This window comes from Dermacentor albipictus, chromosome 9, assembly GCF_038994185.2.
Source record: "Dermacentor albipictus isolate Rhodes 1998 colony chromosome 9, USDA_Dalb.pri_finalv2, whole genome shotgun sequence".
In the NCBI taxonomy this organism is placed as follows: Eukaryota; Metazoa; Arthropoda; class Arachnida; order Ixodida; family Ixodidae; genus Dermacentor; species Dermacentor albipictus.
The window spans coordinates 88,200,488-88,221,566 of NC_091829.1; the positions used below are offsets into that span (position 1 = coordinate 88,200,488).

General features: G+C 45.4%; 1 protein-coding gene across 16 annotated transcripts in view; it reads left to right on the top strand.

Moving 5' to 3' along the window:
- Ssdp (Sequence-specific single-stranded DNA-binding protein) overlaps positions 1-21,079 on the top strand; it is a 102,477-nt gene that overhangs the window by 51,676 nt on the left and 29,722 nt on the right. For 6 of the 16 annotated variants that reach the window (XM_065440786.2, XM_065440780.1, XM_065440777.1 and 3 more), the window contains exons 6-13: positions 7,391-7,477; positions 9,232-9,333; positions 13,571-13,660; positions 15,508-15,568; positions 16,653-16,682; positions 17,752-17,828; positions 18,318-18,391; positions 19,857-19,899. In XM_065440786.2, the coding sequence (XP_065296858.1) occupies positions 7,391-7,477; positions 9,232-9,333; positions 13,571-13,660; positions 15,508-15,568; positions 16,653-16,682; positions 17,752-17,828; positions 18,318-18,391; positions 19,857-19,899 (564 nt within the window). The remainder of the gene's footprint in view (positions 1-7,390; positions 7,478-9,231; positions 9,334-13,570; positions 13,661-15,507; positions 15,569-16,652; positions 16,683-17,751; positions 17,829-18,317; positions 18,392-19,856; positions 19,900-21,079) is intronic. The other 10 variants (XM_065440782.2, XM_065440784.2, XM_065440793.2 and 7 more) reach the window with 5 other exon arrangements.

Genomic DNA, 21,079 nt, shown 5'->3' on the forward strand with positions numbered 1-21,079 from the left:
TTCTTGCTTTATACCGAAGCTGCGCTGACAGTATAAAACTGACGTTCGCGGTGTTTCAGGAAGGGTATAATTTTCCCAGTTGTATCTCTAATGAGCATTAAAAGAATGAAAGGTTGACAGCCCGTTATGGGCCGATTCTCACACGGCGTGGTTTCTGTTGGCAGTCTCTGGACGTGGCTGCGAGCACCGCAGGGCGTTGAGCCGAATCTCTCCCATACGAACCAGCGAAAAAATAAAAGAAAGGAAGAAAAGAGAGAGAGAGAAAAGCAAGAAAGACAGCGGCCCCGCCGCCGGGAGGCGAGAAAACGGGGCACGCCGCCGCCGACTAGCGCGCGCGCGCGGCCGGACTGGTTTCGACGCCCGCCATTCGCCCGTGTCGCCCTCTCCTCGCCTCCTCTCCTCCTCCTCTCGTTATTTTTTATTCTGTCTCCCTGCGCGCGCGCTCTCTCTCTCTCTCCTTCCATCGGCGGGCGACTCGCGGTGGCTGCGCGATTGTTCTTCCGCGCCCGCTACTACTCTTGTCCGCTTCTCTCTCTCTCTCTTTCTCTCTCTCTTTTTGTATCTCTTTCTCTCCGTTTCTCCCCTGGTTCCTTTTTCTCTCTCATTTGCTGCTGTTTTTCTATCCTCTTTTTTTGTTCGGTCTCTCTCTCTCGTTCCCTCTGCAACCCGCTTCTTTATTTCTATCCTCTAACGGGAGTGACTGCGGGGGGAGGGGGTTTGCCTATTTGTTCATGCGTGGCCTCCCCTCTTTCGATTTCTTCTCTCGTTTGCTTTTCTCCTGCACACCTCCCTCCTCTCCAGCGCTTCCTCTCGCCCTCGTACTACAACGTCTCTCCCCCCCCGAATCTCTGCGTCGCCCGGCGCTATTGTTTCTTTTTCGCCCCGTCTTCGTCGTCGTCTTCCTTTCCCCGTTTCTTCTTTCTTGTCTTCTCTGCCGTCGTTATTTTTTTTTCTTTCACCCTCTCTCACCCTCCTCGGCTTCTTTTGCTAGCTCGTTCTTTTCTGTTCGCGACGCTTGTTGCTTGAGTGCTCGCGCGCGCCGCCTTTTTTTTTTCCCCGTACTCCGTATTTCTGGCGTTTCCTCGCTGTTTGGCCACTGCTTGCTTCCTCTCCGCTCTTTCCGGCCATCGCGATTGGATCGCCTGTTGCGCGTGTCTGCCCGCCCCCTTGTGTTCTCTCTCACTCACTCTCTCTCTCTATCTCCCTTTTTAAATCCCTCTTGGTCATTCGCGAATTTGTTGATCCCTATAAGCTTTCTCTGCCGTTTCTCACTTTCCCGTGGAGTGTATTCGATAAGACGGATAAGATGAGCCGTACTGAGCCGGACAGGTGCGGTCCAGTGATGCGCCCGGTTCCTAAACTGCCCCGGGATTGGGCATTGCATTTGCCTGCAGGCCTGGCCCGCAGATCACGCTGTAGTCATCGTGTCTGCAAGCTATTGCAATAGTGTGTCCTGTAAAAAAAAGAAAAGAAACAGCCGAAAGTTCTCGGGAAAGTTTCCCATGCCTAAATCGTTGGAGCAGAGAGTCTTGCTTTCCAGGCAAGGAGCACGTCACGGCTCTCGTTATCACGTCGTAGGCATACCAGCCAAGTCTCCCAAGTGTTTTGTCATGTTTACGAATTTGGGCTCGTTTTACATTTTTGCAAACATTGCGTCAAGGCTTGTGCACTTGCACTTTCGCAAAAATATGTTTCTTCAGTTCCAGACTGTATCCTAGGGAATCTTGGGGTAGTAAAAAGGCGCCAGAACAGTAGCTGCTTTGAGCATGCTTATACAGAGAAGTTCCTCAAGCAAGCAAAAATCAGTAACTGAAAATATCACTGCTGTCTAGAAGCAGTGTGTCCCTCGGCAGTCTCTGCTGTTTCAATGATAAAGCTCACAGTTCGGCAGCTATGCATATGTTCTGCCTACAATATTGGAGATCGGGATGCATCCGTTGAAGTTCCCCGTGAAACATGGAAGGTGTGGAACTGCCGCATCAGAAATGCACCGCTTAGGAAAGGGAAGAGAGAGAGAGAAAGGTGATGTCGGGATGTAAGGTCACAAGCCGTCTCATTCGGATTACAGGACAGACATGCCACTTTTGAATGCTGGTCAAAACGATAAAGGAGGGTAGCTTGTTCAATGGCACAGTAGCCTTGCAGTCTTTCATTGCCTTCTATCTTGAATCTTACTATAGGCTCTTCAAAAATTCTTGCTTTGAACATGAAAGCTCGCTGCAGGCTGCTTTTCAGCCAGTGTACAACAAAATTTTCTGCAGGTTTTCTGGCAAGGTGCCCTTTAGATGGACGCTAAAAAGAAAAATAATTCTAATAGCATGCTAGTAAATTACCCTTCTACAGTACTAAAAAGAAGAGAAAAAGAAAGCCACTTTTATCATCAAAGGAAGCTTGGTAATCAAAGATGCAAAACCAAAAATACAAATGCCGCCGCTGCTCTGAGGTTTTCTCATCAGCTCGCTATGGCCTCATGTATTTTGACATTGTCTAGTCGGGCCTAGTCAAGCTTTCTGTCAGTAAATATGAACTACAGTGTATTCTTAAGAGTTGGACTAAACTGAGTACGTTTCGAGAACTTTCACTGAACTACGATAGTCCAAATACAAGAAAGTACTTTGAAATTCGTGACGTCACACTTGACGATGTACCGGTGCCGTGGTTCTGGCACAAAATTCAAGGAACTAAAATTTTACCTTCACATCACATTCTTTTCAAGCAGTCAACCAACCTATTACCACGAAATTCACAAAAATTAAGCTTTGAGACTTTATAAAGGATAGGTGGCAAAGACAGTGTGAGAAGGACGATCACCACCTAAAATCCAGGGAGTTTGGAAGAGCTGTATGGGCATGTGAGGGGTTCCGTACTCAACAAACAGAAGTCAAAATGAAAGGCCATTTACAGAGCTTTGATGGTTTGACCAGCACTGTTACAGTGTATGAGTGGCTCTGAGGTTCAGCTGCAAGGGTGTGTTGTTACGGATTCAAACGCCATTTGTGGAGGCTGCGTTCTGATAGGTGCAGAATGCACGAACGCTCTGTGCACGTTAATGAATGCCAAGGTGTTTGGAATTAGCCTGGTGCCCTCCACTACGTCGTCTCGTACCTGTGTATCCTTGGGACAAACCCTACGGCCAGTCAAACATTTGCAAGGCCTTATGCAGCCAAGGGTGATGTGTCATTGCACTTTGAACGCTTGGCGGTATTCAGTGCAAGTGGTCCACCACATTGAGTACGAGTCTGGTAACACCTGATTTCCATCATTCCCTTCCCGCTCCTTCTTTTCGTACATGTTCAACAATTCATGGAACCCTGAAGTGCCCACAGCAGGCTGGTTCTTGCAGCTGTTTGGTCAGTGCTAATGGGAACTTGCCTCACGATGTGCAGAGAAGTGACTGCGAGGGCAGATTTAATGGCGGCATGAGGGGTGGCACTACCTTATTTCACTGCACGGACTTTCTGGGAAGGACTTCCATATAAGCATAGCACTTTCGGGGTCTAAAAAGAACACCCAAGAAACCGCTTTTGTAGTCGGACATGACGGGGAATGACAGGGAATAGGTATTTTGAGCTGATCTCAATCTCGGTGGATGGATTGTTGCAAAAGAGAAATGCCAGGTTTACCTTTGTGTAGTCATGCTGTTCTTCTCTATGTAGATGGTGTTTCTTTAATTCAAGAACTAGACCTTGTGCGTGCATATTTTTTCCCCCTGTCGTGGTGTTTCGTGGGTGTAGTTGGATGTCTAGTCACGGCTTTGCACAAACATTTTTCTCTTTGTCACCTGCCTGTTTGTGGTGTTGCTGATAAGTTTTATTTCTGCTATTGCATAATCATGAAAACAGAAACGTGTAGGGTTTTTTTTCCCCTAGGTGCAATGTCATCAAACCTCCGAAGAGGTGTACGTGGAACATTTCCCATGCTCACGGATCCAGTACTTATGAGCAAGTGGGAAGGATATGATAAGCTCTATAGGTCTCTGTTGCCTGAGAACAGAACACTGTAGTTACTCAAATCGAGGTTTACCTATTCTTGAAAATACCAATTGGGTAACTATGGGTGTCACTCTTGGTATTTTCTTTTTTAGTGGGGTCTTACATGCCAAGACCACGATCTGATTGTGAGGCACGCCGTAGTGGGGGCTCCGAAATAATTTTGACCACCTGGGGTTCTTCTAATGTGTCCCCAATCCAAGGGTCACTGGCATTTTTGAATTTCGCCCCCATCGACATGCAGCCGCGGCGGGCTATATTCGATGCTGTGACCTCATGCTTAGCAACGCACTCTAGATAGAGGGAACTGGCTTTGCTGCAATTCTCTGGGTGGCCTCAGTGTACAGTCAACTGGCAACAAACAATGAACATGTTGGTCTGAGAAAGCTTATCGCATCGTGCAATGAAGACGTATGCACGGAAGGGAAAAAAAAAGGTTATGTGGCTGGTGCTGGCACTTATTCTGAATCAGTTTACATACGGAGGGAAAAAAGAACTTTCTGACTCTCTGTTTTGCTGGTGTGGACTTGCGTTCAACACTGCCGTAGATTCCTGTGCATAGAGTGAGCTAAAGCACATGTTGGTGTATCTGCTTGCACCATTGTGTGCGTGGCACTGGCATGGTTTGGCCTCGGACACAGTGTTTTGTGGTTACTGCGCATTAAGTGACCGGTCTTGTCAAATGACAGGTATTCCCATTAACTTTTGCAGGGTCCATTCCTCACTTTAAACCTTCTGCTGTCGTGTTAGGCTCATCCTGACATGCAAAGAGTGTTTGACGCGCACGTCAAAAGGGGACAGGCAGGTAACAGGTAACAGCAGGTTTGTTGAAGGATGGTGGGCAGATTGTCCTAGAGAAACTGGCCACCCTGTATACGCAATGCCTCATGACCTCGAGCGTACCGGAATCTTGGAAGAACGCTAACATAATCCTAATCCATAAGAAAGGGGACGCCAAGGACTTGAAAAATTATAGACCGATCAGCTTACTGTCCGTTGCTACAAAGTATTTACTAAGGTAATCGCAAATAGAATCAGGAACACCTTAGACTTCCGTCAACCAAAGGACCAAGCAGGATTCCATAAAGGCTACTCAACAATAGACCATATTCACACTATCAATCAGGTGATAGAGAAATGTGCGGAATATAACCAACCCTTGTATATAGCCTTCATTGATTATGAAAAAGCGTTTGATTCTGTCGAAACCACAGCAGTCATGGAGGCATTACGGAATCAGGGTGTAGACGAGCGGTATGTAAAAATACTGAAAGATATCTACAGCGGCTCCAGAGCCACCGTAGTCCTCCGTAAAGAAAGCAACAAAATCCCAATAAAGAAAGGCGCCAGGCAGGGAGATATGATCTCTCCAATGCTATTCACAGCGTGTTTACAGGAGGTATTCACAGACCTGGACTGGAAAGAATTAGGAATAAGAGTTAATGGAGAATACCTTAGTAACTCCGGGGACCGATTGCAATGCATGCTCACTGACCTGGAGAGGCAAAGCAGAAGAGTGGTTCAAAAATTAATCTGCAGAAAACTAAAGTAATGTTTAACAGTCTCGGAAGAGAACAGCAATTTGCAATAGGTAGCGAGGCACTGGATGTGGTTAGGGAATACATCCACTTAGGGCAGGTAGTGACAGTGGATCCGGATCATGAGAAGGAAATAATCAGAAGAATAAGAATGGGCTGGGGAGCATTTGGCAGGCATTCTCAGATCATGAACAGCAGGTTGCCATTATCCCTCAAGAGAAAAGTATATAATAGTCTTACCAGTACTCACCTACAGGGCAGAAACCTGGAGGCTTACGAAAGGGTTCTACTCAAATTGAGGACGACGCAACGAGCTATGGAAAGAAGAATGATAGGTGTAACGTTAAGGGATAAGAAAAGAGCAGATTGGGTGTGGGAACAAACGAGAGTGAATGACATCTTAGTTGAAATCAAGAAAAAGAAATGGGCATGGGCAGGACATGTAATGAGGAGGGAAGATAACCGATGGTCATTAAGGGTTACGGTCTGGATTCCAAGGGAAGGGAAGTGTAGCAAGGGGCAGCAGAAAGTTAGGTGGGCGGATGAGATTAAGAAGTTTGCAGGGACGACATGGCCACAATTAGTACATGACCGGGGTAGTTGAAGTATTGTAGAGGCCTTTGCCCTGCAGTGGGCGTAACCAGGCCGCTGCTGCTGCTGATGATGTTAGTGCGTGCCAATTTTTTCTTTGCGCTTGTCGCGACACCTATTGGGAACTTTTTGAACTATTATTAATGGAACTTCGCAGAGCCTGTGTAGAAAGGCACCAGTTCTTTAGTGGCACAGTTAAGGAATTCAAACATCCTTTTAGTAGCATTAGGCATTGGGATAATGGAAATGTTTCTTACGTCTGCGTTTAGCAAAAAAACTCTCCTGAGTTCAGTGAATATGAAAATGACCTTAGTGCAGAAGAAAAATGCATTCCGCCTTCGAACGACTATCAAATATCACTATACGCGACAAGAACTTTTCTGCAATAAAAAGAAATTTCTATTAGCTTACAAGTGGTGTAGCCTGCAGAAACATTGTTTTTAATATGAATGTCCACTTTAAACATCACAATTCCATGGACTTTCCAAGCAAAACAACTGCTGTATGCTATTACCTCTGTCTTTTTTAGACTTCCTCTAGCACTGTGTGCCAGACAGTCTAAAGATAGAGACATAAAAGTCGTAAATAATAAATACTTAAAGTTTACCACTGCACAGGTGTGTACAAGTGCAGAACATATTTAAGAAAAAAGTGCCCAATTACAGTTACTTTATTCGAAAATGAAATTGATTACAGTTACTGCCCCACAAAAGTAACTTGGCAATTACTAAAAAATAATATATTACATTAACATTACTTTCCTTCCAGCCTTTATGAATGTTGTATGAATACAGTAAATATAGAAAATTAACTGTCTTGGCTCTTTCAGTGAGTCATTGCGGCCGTTCACACATTGTTCAACTTCACTGATAATTCTTCAAAATTTTCGTTGCTCATCTCCCTTCTAGTCATTAGCAGCGACACTGAAAACTCGCTTGATGTGGGCACTCTTAGTAGTAGTAGTAGTAGTAGTAGTAGTAGTAGTAGTAGTAGTAGTAGTAGTAGTAGTAATAGTAGCACACTGCTGCAGTGCTTGCTACTGGATCCTCTGTGAATCATAGCGCTTCATTGTTGTTGGAGCTCATAGGATACGCTCCTGGTAGGAAAAAGCTAAAAAAAAAAAAAAAACGTCCGCAAGTGATGTGATAGCAACAACTTTCAAAGTGGCCACCTGTGTGGAGTAATAGCAATGCCAGTTCGGGGAAACGGACATTGACTCACTCTACAAGTGTTTACAAGCGGGGAATTTTTTTTTTTTTTCTATTCTTCCAGAATCCTTCGGCACCAAGCCCGCTGGGTCAGATGCCACCCAATGAGGGCATGCCCGGTGGACCCATGCCACCGGGTGGATTCTTTCCCGTGAGTACTCCTATCCTTGGTCTTGTGGCTAGTGGGGCTTCTAGATAGGCGCAGGGGACATAATGTTGGCTGATGATGGCGACAATAATTTGACCAGAATCATTTGAGGTTTCGAGATACCACGATTTTTTTTTTTTAAGCTAGAGCAATGCTCTGTGAGACTTGTGACTTGTTCCACTTACTTTGCTACAGTGCCTCAAGATAACGTTTCATCTAACTTCATTTTTATGGGAGAAGCATAACTGCCTGTTCGTGTGACAGGTGTATAACTTTGAGACCTTCATGTGATCAAATATTATTATTACTATTGTGCATTATTTCTTGCACGTGTATGGTGGTGGCCATCGTGGCTGTACTTTTTGTTGCTGCATTTGCAAGCAGTGCTTGCTTCATCACAGCCTGTCATGCTCTATAATAGTGTTTGCCCCTGAACTGTCTTGGCGTATGCACGCTTTTAAATTGCAATGTCAATGAGTTAAACGTCATGATTAATCATTTAAAGTTCAAAAGCAAGAATTGCCGTAACTGTGTGGTGTGAGGCGTAACTAGCAAAATGTAGCTGCACTTCATTCACTGAGCGCATAATGTGGAGCTCATTTGGGCCGTGTTTTGCAAAATGTTTGCCGGATGCCCTACCCCACTGGGTGTTTAAAAAAGTTTACTGGCGCTGTGCATGCATGCCTAAGGCATTGTTGCAGATCTGTGCGCTTGTGTCTCCTGTGGTATGCATAGCCGTGCAGTGTGTAGTGTTTTGAGGGCACCGTTCGAGGTGCCGCATTGCCACGTGTTGTTGTTGTTGTTGTTGTTGTGACCGGAGAGAAACGAAGGAAATGTCTGAGGCACCCCTTCTTTTTCTCTCTCTCTCTCTTTCTCTCTCTCTTCCCCCTTTGTGTGCTATTGTTTCGTTTTCTTTGTTTCTTTCTCATTTTTTTCGACTTTCTTTTGTTTCTCTTCCCTTCCCACTCCTTTCACCTGCTGTCCTCTCCTACTACACACCACACACTCTCTCTCTCTCTCACATTGCAACATTTAACCAATGGTTGCCTCATGCGTTCCATCACGCAACTCGTTCGTCTCTCTTAACCCCCTCGGCTCACTCCGCACCTCCTCTCACCCTACCTCACTCTCACAACAACTGCCTTGGGACATAAACGGTGCTGGTCACACGTATCCGCTTCCCTCGCTTCTCGCTTGCTGCCTTTGTTTCTCTTGCTGGGCTGCTTTGGGTTGGGTGCATATCTGTGCTGCTTCTATCTGTGGCTGCCCCTAACATTGTGTTATGTGCTCCCCCTGCCTCCCTTCCCCCCCCCCCTCCCAATGTGCTTTTACCTTCTGTGGCATAAATATCAAAATTTTAAACTTGTGTTCTTAAACTTTTTCTTCATCATTCCTGTGTGGCTGCTAACATCTACCCTGAACCTCAATTTCTACCTTTATTCTTTCTTTTTCTGTATCTTTTTTCCTCGTATGGCATATCCTGCTTCCCATTCCCGAATTGACCCACCTCCATGAATGTTGTTCTGGCCACTTCTGTTGGTTGCCTTGCTCCCCCCCACCTCTGTGTTATTGTGTGTCCACTTCTGTTCTTTTGCCGTGTCTCTTTGTTCTCTTTGCTCCATTCTGTGCTGTCTGTAAACTTTCGTTGTCCCCACTTCGTTTTCTTCCACCTGTTTTTTTCACCTCCACTGCTGCTGCCGCCGCTGTGGTGTTCCCACCCCCTCCTCCGTCTGTGACCCTCCTGTCCCCCCCACCAGCAGAACTCGCACATGAGGCCCTCGCCGCCACAGCAGCCCGCCAATCAACCGTCCCCTCACCCCCAGCCCCCTCCCCCTCACAGTCAGATGATGCAGAACCAGGTGAGGAACAAACACCCCTCTCTCACGTTGCATCTCTCCTTCTACCCCCCTACTTCACAGATATTATTTGTGCCGTCTTTTTTTTTTTTTTTCTGCGCCTTTGATGCCTTCGACATGCTCTTTGTGTTCCTTATTGTTTGCCGCCCTTCTAGATTGCTTTTCTCTCTTTTTTTTTTCTTCTGCTGTCACTTATTTTGTTTGGTGTTGTTTACCCCTGGGCGCTGTGTGGGTGAGCCAAGTAATGGCTTGTATGTGGAATGGGCTATGCGAGAAGGGCAGCAGCAGTGTTAACGGGCTTGTTCTAGCTTACGCTGTGAAGAAATCTGTGGATCTTAAGGAAACACTGCATGCAGTAGGTCAGAGCCACAGCCATGCTCTTGTTGGTTTGCAGCTGAGCCACGTTATGCACCAAGCCCGCCACTAGCTTTCGTGCACAAATACACGCTGGCCTTTTGTTACTGTGTGATTCCATGTATCACGGTCATTTCACAGCATGTGCTGTCATTTTGTTGACTCATTGTTGAGGTTGCCTGCTGAACTTGATGGAGGGCCTACTCGAAATTTGCCCATGGTACCTCTGTATTAGGAAAAAGAACTGCTCTGTGATTGACCCCTGAGCGATAGATTATGGCCTGGCCACATGCCAGTTGAATTTAGCGTTTCACAATGTGCATCTTTAGGAAACGTAAAGCCAAGTGGTAGGCTTACACCAAGCAAAGTGCTATGATCAAACTGGATTATTTGCTTGATGCATTCCTATGCATCCCAAGAAGGTTGAGAGAAGGAACTGCTTAAGAAAAAGCAGAAGAAAAAGCTAAAAGAACAGCACTTCCTAATTTAGCATGCTTACGTGGCTCACCCGGCATCCTCTGTGTGCAGAAGCGATGTGTTTGCCCTCCTCTTCGATAACCATGCATGAATTTATGGCCCTGTAAGAGTACAGCTTCATTCAGTGATCCACCATGGCGAATTCGGCTGTTGAGCACAGCATCACACATTCTATTTTTTGGTTTGTAGCCACATTTCGATAGGGTTTCAGGCGGTTGAATTTTTGGGTGCATGGAAGACCCTGAAGTGCTTTGAATTAACCCTTATTGTGGCGTCTCTTGTAATTCTGTAAGGGAAATTTTGTGACAGCAAACGCTGTCAGGTGGGCTGTATCAGATAAGGTTGGTCAAGTGTTAGTGTCAAAAAGTTGCATATTGCATGCTGAGATAACATCAAGTTTTTAATTATTTCTTCATCTGAGAGTCGGTGTCTCGTTTTCTTCATGGGCATAGCAGTGCTCTCGACAGCCACACTTCAACCATCACTCCTTCCTTGCTTCCTTTTGCCATTTGTTGGGGCTTCATTGAATTGCCCATATTTTAGCTGTGTTGTTTGTTTGCACGTTGTGATTTTTTTGCACATTTTATTTAGCATTGTTTTTGTTTATCTTATAATATTTTTCATGTCCTGCCTTGTCTCCTTTCTCTTCCTCTCCAATTTCTAGTCTGAGCAGGAATCCCTAAGAGGGACAGCGGGGCAAACATTACGTCGCCAATATTACGTGATAGATAATTGCTCCAAACGTGGTTTTTTTTTTTTGCAAGGAATCGAGCTGCTGTAAGTGGCAAAAGGACATAAACATAACATAGGCATGGCACCTTTATGATGCTCAACTAGGTAAAGCAACCTAACGTGGGCTGTGTGTAATTGACAAATTGGTAACCGACTGCTGCCGACAAAATGAAAGGCAATTACGTTGCACTTCATTGAGACACAGATGGCAGTTTGGCCCATCTTATCAGGTTTATCTAGGAATTAGCTTGCTGCTGTAATATCTTCGTTCCGCTCTTTGAGCGATATTTGCTAGAGTGCGGCACCCTCTCAGTGTCGGCCTCTACAGCATGCAGCAGTGCTTGGCAAGTAGTGGCCTCCGAGATCCAGGGTGCAGCTTTGTAAGGCCACACTCCATTTATCACGGGTGATGGGTAATTGCTGAGTTATCGTGCAGGCCATTTCTGCAAATGAATGAATCATTTCTCAGCTGAATATGGGCTTTGTGAGGTACCCTGTCGCATTCTAGATCGATTTCCGCAATAGCCTCGTTAAACCGTTTGCATTGTGTTCTGGCCAGATGTTGGATTGTCAGGCCTCAGTGTGTGCCTTGGGTTAAGAGAGGGGTCATTGTTGGAGCCTCACTGCTGCCTTTGTTGTGAAGTTGTGAACTCTGACTGAGCATAGTTTTCACGTCCTGGCTAACTACTCGCAGCTGCCTTTGATGTTGCCTGTCCTGCCTTGGTTCAGTTCACAGAATGTGATGTTAGCTGCTGTGCTGTATTAGTGCCATGCATGGAGGCTAGGAAAGTTGGCATGCGTTCTGCTTGGTCATTGTGAAAGTCGAGTGACGCAACAACTCTGCGACTCTCCTGCCTCGGAGCGAGCGCAAGGTCACAGGTTGGATGCCCAGCTGGGACAGCCACGTTCTGTGGGCTTTGATTTAGATACATAATTAACTCAAAGCAGTCAGAATTGATCTGAGGAATGCCGACAACATTGCAAAACACTAGTAGTTGGTCGGTTCTGCTTGGTTCAGTGCTTGCATTCTTGCAGTTTTTCTGCTAATCTTTCTTGGGGTATTGGCACAAGGGGTGTGCCAATCAGTCAGCCCTGTGTGACCAATGAAAACTCGGTGCCTACTTCTGTTGTCAAGAGTACATGTTTGTACATGTTTCTGGAATGTACAGTTTATAAACAGTCGGTGTATGATCAGTGGGAAAGAAAATTGTATGTGTAGCAATAATACCTTCAACCGGATAGTCTGTTCTAACATTTGTGGTGGTAATAGACAAGGGCTAGAGCAATACGCAGAGTTGTAACTTTGTAAACAGAAACATTCCTTGGCAACTTCTATGTACAGTGACCACTAAGACAAGACACAAGGGAAAGAAAATAACACACAGACTGCCATACATACATTCCTGAGGCTGAGACAGTTATGTGCAAAGTATTGAAAAAGATTAGGCACCATATTGTAAGAAACATGGGAAGTGTGATCCGTACCAAAGGGAGTTCACTTCAAGAATTTTTTTAGGAGCAAGAAGTTTTTGAATGTGCCTCTAACAAGTGGTGCAGCCAGTAGTGAAATGCTGCAGCTACTGAACTTTCACGGCCCTATTTCACTTTGCCCTCCCTACGGCACTTGAAGTTGTGCCACTGTATTGACACAAATCTTAGCATGTGTTGCTTTGCCCACCACTGAATTGAGCTTTTGGTATGAGCACGGCCTCCAAGATTGGCCCGCCCTGCAACCCTGACCTCGGAGGCATAGTATCAGCCCCTAGCCACTAGGTGGCGCCACTACCTTGTTAGCCGTACGAATTGTCCAATAAGTGGCGTCCACATTGGGACCTCTCCCCAGTGAAAATTCCCTCAGAGTAACAGAAACTAAACTTGAAGGCCACGCTTTTGTGCCCAGCACTCACTGGAAAACGGTCATAGCCACCATGTTTTGAGCACCGCCCATTTTATTCTTATCAGAGGCACTCCTCTGAAATGTGGCCGGTTGTCATAGTGTTTAGTGATACATAAAAATACACACAAGAAGTGGCAGGGTTTCTAAGATGCCAAAAGAAAGAACAGGAAGTCTTATCAGCAAGATTGGGATTACTCCGTGCTAGATATATGGGAATACTACGCCTAAGGGTTCGCGAGAGCATACTGGTTACGAGGCAGGTCTTCAGTACGATGTGATGGACTAGCTGGTTCAGAATGTTATTGTAGTGTGAAACATTGCTGGATTCTCTTAGTGGCTTGATTAGTTGTCTTTGTGCAGTGTAATGCACTACAAATAAATTTTGTAACAATTGAAACCAGTTATGCTTGGTGGCAAGGACTGTGTCCTTGCCACCAAGCATAACTGGTTTATCGTTTATCGTAGCACTTATCGTTTCTAAATGCTGCTTTGAAGCCATTTGCAAGTATTTCGTAAGTGCCAAGCCCCGTTATTGCAGCATTTCCGGTCATCTATTGAAGTTCCGCTGCTAATAATTCTTATTATAATTTCGTAAATGCTTAAAAAAAATAGCTTAAGCGCTGTTTGCAGTTTGCTATTGCACAAAGTCTGCTTCTGCTCTCACTTATGTTAACAGTGGGAGTACTGCTTACATCAAATTCGTTTGGTGCTCTGCTCTTGTGGGGCGAATGCCATTTGTGTCAATTTCCCAAACGACCAGTGCTGGAAGTGTCCTTTTAGAGGGCTGTTTTTTCGCAGCCATTCATGTCGCCACGGTACCCTGGTGGACCGAGGCCGGGCGTCCGGATGCCACAGCAGGTGGACTTCAACGTGAGTGTGGTTTCAGTGCCTCGAGGAGTATTAAGTGGCTTCCCGTATGTTGTGCATTTTCATCGCTTTCTTGTCTTTTTGAGTTCATGTCAGGAGTACAGGGACTTGTTGTGTAGTGTTAGGCTTTCCTTGAAACAGCTCGAGTTCCTTGAAGGTTTCATGGCAGATAGTGTGCCATATTAAGTGGTTAGCAGTGGTAAAATAAGCAGAAACTGTCAAGTGGATGCAGTATTCATGTAATGGCTTTCACCGATTCGATTGTCGTTGTAGTGCATTGGTTCTATCAGTTGATGTCGCTGCCGAGCAGGTACACCGGTATGCTCAATGGGTCTAAAAAATTGGGCCAGAAAATGTCACTTGGCGACTGTATTTGTCTCCTGTTCTGGAATTGTTTTCGTACTAGACTATGCACAAATGAAAAAAAAAAAAATCATGGAATTTTTGTGTCAGTACGACAGTAGCAAACAAACGCTAGAAAGTAGGGCATTTTTACGATAGTCATAAAACTTGGCAGGCATGGATATGCCACCTTAACAAGTTCCTGCACCAGCTTGCCATGGTGCCATGGATCTTGACCTGCTCGGGCCTAGTTCATTTTGCTATTGCTTAAAGTGGACTACACTGTATACCGAAAAAGCCAAAGAAGTGCAAGCGAAATAATGTCTGCCGCCTCGACGATGAGCAGTGTTGGCTTGAACTGCCGCGGCTAATCTTAATAATGGTTAAATGGTAATAATCTTAATAATAATCTTAAATAATGGTTCCTGTGGTTAATCTAGACGTCACAAGTTTGTGACCAAGCTGGACTGCCCAGCTCCGCACACAAGCAACTTTTCGGAAGCTGAAGCAGGCTAGTTCGTATGAACATATTTTTATACTTGAATAAAGGCCGTGTTATGATTTATTAAGTAAAGATTAAAAAAAGAAGGCCCAGGAAAGTTGTTCGAGGGATGGTTCCACAATAGCTTAAATTGTAAAGCACCATGTGTTTTGATGCGAGGGATGTGCGTTCAGTCCCCACTTGTGGCAAGTTTTTCTCTTTCTTTTTTTTTTTTTTTTTGTCTCCTGTAGTTCACCTTTACCTGATTATTTCTACATTTCAATTAAGCACCACGATTAGCTTCCCCTATGCTTTTTCTAGCTTCATATTTTGTTACTTGGTATGGTTGTGTTTAACGAATTATAGAGCCCCTCAGATGCCCTCATTCTTCTCACTGATGGCATACCTGGCAGCTTTTACGAATTTATACAAAGATTCCCGATTTATCTATTGTTGTAATGACCCTAGCATTTGTAGGATTTCTCATTTACGTCAGATTTATGGCAAAACTGATTTCAAAATACTACCACAAATAGTTGTCGATTTTCCAGGGCCATATATTTTTGGACCCACTGGCCGCTCTGCTCCATGGAACCCGCTCCATGGAACAAATGTACAATGCCAACAGAAAATTTTACTGTCTGTTACACGAATATTGCATAAATACATTTCGTATTGTTTACCGAAGTCCACCCCCCTGCCGCTTCCCTTTGTTTTTTATTTGATTAGCATTCTTGCTAATGTTTAGCTTGGCAGGTTTGCGAGAGGCAAAATAAAAATGGCTTGTGTGTGTGGCTCAAGTTGTAAGGATATCAGATGGTCAGAATTCGTGCAGAGGTTTGCACAATGGCATCATGATGATTCCCTCATTTGTAGTTATTTCACTAGCATTGTTCATTTACAAGAACAAATTCAACTTATTTTGTGTTGTTGACATCTTTCTTTGCTGCTTTAGCATGACTACATTAAATATGCATACCATTGTTTGCCTATGGGGCTCACTAGGCGTGCCGGCCTCTTTTTGCAGCCACCCGGCGGTGTTCCTGGTCAACCCATGATGCCAAACAGTATAGACCCAACCCGGCAAGGCAGGTTTATTTTCAGCACTCTGAAATATTTGTGCTATGAGCAGATTTCCCCTCCCCTCTTTCTTTTTTCGAAAACATGTTTGTTCTTACATTCTTTGCTGCTGAGGCTCAAAATTGGTTTAATCTATTAAAATTGTTTAAACTGGTAATAGTGTAAAAAAAAAGACTATTGATATTTGTTTGTATCTCGCCATGAAGCTACCCATAGTGTGCTCAACGAAATCTGTGCTCAAATGCTTCGTTGCCTTGTAAGATGCCAGAATAGTGCGAACCTCATCAGTTGTCATTGCTGTATGAATTGCCATGTTCATTGGACAAGCTACCTGCTGCTTTATTCCCCCCACCCGGGAAGCGTCCACTTATGTAAGTGGCACAGCACGGGCCTGACATTTCTGTCGGCAATGTTACAACACTAGCCAATACAGCCATGGATAGGATGCTTATTGAGGCCATTTGCCTTGGTGAAAGTTGTGAATGGAAACGCTTAGGTTTTTAGCACAGAACACAGCAGATGCTTCACAAAAAACTGCAGGCACAAGCGCCAACTTGCAAGTGATGTTCTGGGGACACGAATAGCCTTCTCTTTCACATTCAAAGTTGCACTGCACTTGGCACTCATTGTAAACTCGGTCGCATTAAAGGGCGATGTAATTATTTCTTGCACTCTCGAGGAAGCGAGTCTTCACGGTGTAATTACTGGGTTGACACCTATAAAAGTGAGACATATTTTGTGTCAGCGCTTCTTTGAACACCATGAATCAATCAGGAGTGGTGTAGTTTGAAAGATGTTGCCGGGCTTCTGAACACAATGCTTTTGGAACAAGTTTTGCAGAGGGCCGCAGTATTTACGAAACTGATTGCCAAGTTCAAGCGCAGTGCCAGCAACTCTGTGGATTCCTTTTGTGCCCTGAAATGTTGAGGGCCCGCTGTTCTGAAACTAGCTATTCGCCAGATGATGCTTAAAAGCTGGCTGTCATCCAGCAATTTGAGCTTTTCACTTTGAAAATAGTACTAGTAGCCGCTTTTCAGTCCAGCGTTGTCAGCCGCTTCAGCTAAAAAATCTTGTTTCTCCCATTTGTTGCAGGTGACGGAGGAGAGTTTGCTGGATGGCAAGGTACGTACCTTTAGCAATAGTTTTCACACCTGGTCGATGTAATGTATTGGGGCATATCATTGGAACGTCTGCGACCACAGAGTGGTGCATGCATTTTGCTTGTACATCGGACGAAAATGTTGCGAAAGCCTTTGGCTAAGAGACCGCCGTCTTCGACTAATTGTGGTGCTGCCTGGTTGAGAATTGCTGTGCCTTTCCTAGGAGGCACCCTTAGCCATGTTCGCCTTGCGACGGTGCACTCTCATCAGTGTTCGATGCAGTATTAACTCTGGGCTGTATAGTTATTCAGTATACAGGACTTTGCTGACAGAGCGCCAGTTCACTATGAGATGTGCGAAATTACGCACTTCTATGACCGCACTACTTAAGCAGCTTCCATGGAATTTCCTGCCAAGCACAAAAGGGAGGGTAGAAGCACTCTGCAACCTCCGAGATGGAAGTTTTGCGATGTCTCGGCATTAAGTTATCTCCTGCAGCCTTTAAAATTCACCCGCAAGACATTTAGGGCCGTAGCCCTGGAAACATTGCAAGTTTCAGCAAAACTTTGTACGACAGAGAGTGGGTAACGCAGCCTGGAACGAAACTTCCACTGCAGAGAGAGTCCTCACTGTGTGTGGCTGCCGAGGCATTAAGCTGTGTCGGGAAGCTGCATCGGCGATTGCCTGCGGGAGCACGCAAACTTGCAAAACTCTAGAATATGCAGCAATATCACGGCGCATTGCACCACATTTCGATCCAAGCGTTGGTTTAACCTCACGTGCATGTTAGACATTTGCCGAGACCATTAACCATAATAGATTCGAGAGGCACTTGAGGAGTTGTCGTGCGTAGGTGTATTGTTAATTTTTTTCTCTTTCTTTTTAAATGACATTTTATATCCTAGAAAGGAATGCAGGCGGTTCTTGTTGTTTTTTCTGCGCTATCGCTACTTTTTCTTGCATGTTGACTTGGTGTACATATCGTGGTCTCCACATTAGAATGTCGGCCAGTGGCGCTAGCATTGTGTCCCGTGTGTGTTTTAGGCGTCGTGCCGTGTTAGCGCTGTCTTTTGACCATGCACATCTTTCAGGGCCCCCGTCGATGAACCCCATGAACCCTCGAATGAACCCTCCACGAGGTCAGCCCCTCGGTCCCATGAACCCCGGGGTAAGTAGCACACATCTTTCTATGCTGTGTACATTGCTCGAGTGTGTGGCAGGGTCCAGCGTGGGTTTTGCACTGGGACCTTGCTTGGCTGCTATGCAACTGCGTTTGGTTGAGTTCACGATCCAAAAGGCATTGGGGGGCTCGGGCACAAAAATGTTGTGGTTTAGGCACAAATTTCAAAAGGCAGGCTGTCTCTATCACTTCTAGTAATGAGCATTTTACCATGATATTACTGACAATAGTGTTGAAAGAACAATTTAAAAATTTGCACCGATTTGGTGTTTCCCATCAGCTGTACATTTAATGTATGCCGATTAAGGATAAGTGCAGTGGTGCAGGGAGAGAGGAAGAAAAAGTTTGAGAGAGGTGCTCGTTATCTCTTGCGAAGTGCAGTGCTTCGAAGAGTGTGAATGCTGGGAAAGTAGTGCAGAGTGGTTGTTTTAATGCGTTGCGTCTTGGCTGAAGTGTTCCTCTGGTGCTTCCCCGCAGAACTACGGAGGCATGAGGCCACCGCCCAACAGCACGATGGGTCCTGGAGGTCCCAACATGCCGCCCATGTCCATGTGAGCCGCTTTGCCATTTTGCCAGTCTCCTCGCATCTGTGGTTCGTGGCGGACGGGGGAACCTTGCAGCAGTGAGGTGTTGGCGTAACTCAAACCACAAGAGTCTCTTGTAAAAAACTGCTATGGGGAAGTCTGGGGCTAGTGTCGGGTAATCGAGGCATGACAGTGATGGGCAGTACATTGACTTGCCCGGGTGTTGTCCTTCGGGCTTCTAACGGCATTATGACTCATGCATAAAAAATGCCTTTCATGCATAAAAAATGGATTGCAGTGAACTTTAAGCAAATGAAGCATAATGAATAAAGCCCTCAAGAACGCCTAAAGTCACAAGTGCGAATATTAGACTAGCTCACATACTAACTGTCATTGCCATACTAGCTGAATAATCGCAGCGCCCGAGTTTCCCCTGGTAACCCGTTTCTTATGTAATGCTCCGCTGGGGCCCTTGAGATAAAATAAGTTTTGGTAGGAAACTTGCTAAAGCTCTCAAGCCTACCTAACCTGTTTACATCAAACTTGCGGGAGGCTGCCAGTCAGCTTGATGCAACATTTTTTCTAAACTTTGACTTCTAAGGTTTCAGGCTTTCAGCCAGCAGAAGTGTGGCCTTCAACTGTGTATTGCTTGAACAGAAGGCCCAGGTGCTTGCAACTGTTCCAGCGACTTTGCTCGCTGATTTTAGCTCGAATTTTTGTGGACAGGTTGCATTTTGCTGGAAGTTTTAGTTAAATTCCATGTTTTTAGACATTGCTTAGCAGTTTTGTTTGCAAGAAATCCAAGGTCATTTGTGCTGATGCCACTCTATACATGTTGATTCCACTGCAACAGAATTCAGTGCCTTTTGCCCGTGTTCTGTTGCAATGAAATAAAAAAAAAATGTTTAGTGGCATCACTGCAGTTGACACCCACTTCACATTTATGGTGGATGAAGCTGGGTGAGCAGTGTCTCAAAACGTGGTGTGTATTAAACCAAACTTGCTGCGAAATGCAACCCCTGTGCGAAATTGGAGCACAAATGAACTAGCAGTTTAGTAGGAGGAGTTTTATACTCCTTGCGTTTCTCTTTATGCAGCGGTCAGTCGATTACTCGTCGCTGGGATCTGCGATGCGAACACCTCACATGTGTTTTTTGGGGGTTTCTTAGCTTGGGAGGGGGGCACAACTTGGTGTTTAGCAGAAGCGGGACAAGTCAATGTGCTGTACACGTCTTGGTGGACAGAAAGGCTTTTCGTTAGTTTTTTTGTGCTGCTATTGTGGTGGTGGCCATCCATGCTGGAGAGCCAAGCTTTAGCTGTTTTACGCAGCGTGGCATTCAATCTCTTGAGCAGAGTACGATTCTCAGTCTGCGTAGTCGCAACTCTTGCTGTGTACTTCTCGCTGTTCTGACTATGGGCTTATTTGCTGCAGCTGATGCCGTGTGCTTCTTCTAGTGTGGTGACCAGTTACCCGCTCACTTTTCTCTTCCAGGCCTGGCCCTGGTGGAAGACCTTGGCAACCTAACGCCTCATCGGTGAGTACCCTTCTCTTCACTCAAATCCTCACTTGAGCCGGTAAAGTTCACATGGCAAGCTACCACCATTTACAGATACAGCTGAACCTTTATACAGTGGAGAGCTCTAGTTTAGTGGTACCGTCTTACTGTTACCGATACAGACTAAGTGACTGCTTGTGCACCGAGTTTACCGGGCTCTGATAAGTTCGCCAGTTAAGCAAGGCAGTGTCCGGGCTGCCCACTTCAACGCTAATTCGCATGCCTTGCTTGCTTTCCATTGCGACAGCAAGAAAAAAAATGGCAAAATCGTCCATTGCTTAGGCTCGTCTCGCGCAGAAGGCAAAGTAAGAGTGTTGTTTTGTAGTTAGTTTTGATGCTTAGGCCTAAAGGAATGGCACCGAGGTGGGAAAACGTGCAGATTTACATCTAAGAGATGGCACCACCACATTTAGCGTTGGTCCACGTACTTCTTGTTCTTGTATAGGTGCGATTTCTTTTAAAGGGCCTCACCAGGCTTGGACATTGCAGAGAGACGAGAAGCAGGGTGTGTAGATCACATGCTGACAATCGTGTTGGCAAAGTATCGAACTGCTGCTTGTCGCGAAAAGAGCTCAAATTTCACACAAAAGCCCACATGCTCTTCCTCTCGAAGGAGTCTTGGTTCCAGCCGAGGTATCAAGGTCACATGCACGAACGCCTCTACGTTGGGCACATTGTCTGCACCACTGCCAAGTATGGCACATGACTTCCATGAATTATCTAATACAGAACATGCATAACCACACACATTGCACAGCAAGCACAGCACAGCAAGAAGAGGGGAAAAAAAAAAAGGCTGGGCTCGGTATGTAAACATGACACAGTCACTTGGTTTGGTTATGGGAGGAGGAGGAAAAAGGGATGACTCTACTGAGCACTGGTCGAGGCAAAGGGAGAGAGTGTACATCGCCAGTGAAGCTCGCCTCGTGGCAACAAGGGCTACACCACATTTAAATTCCGCCTACTTCCTCTAATACGGAACCAATTCGACGAACTTTTCTTGTAAAATGCTATTCTGTATGACTCTTTCATACTTCTAGTGTATAACTAAAATTCTCCGATTAGGTCTGGTGAGGGGCCCTTCGAGCCATGCAGATAGACTGTGTGTTTGCATGCACAGGGTATCTGGTAAAATCTGTGCTTACTGGCAAGCAGTGGC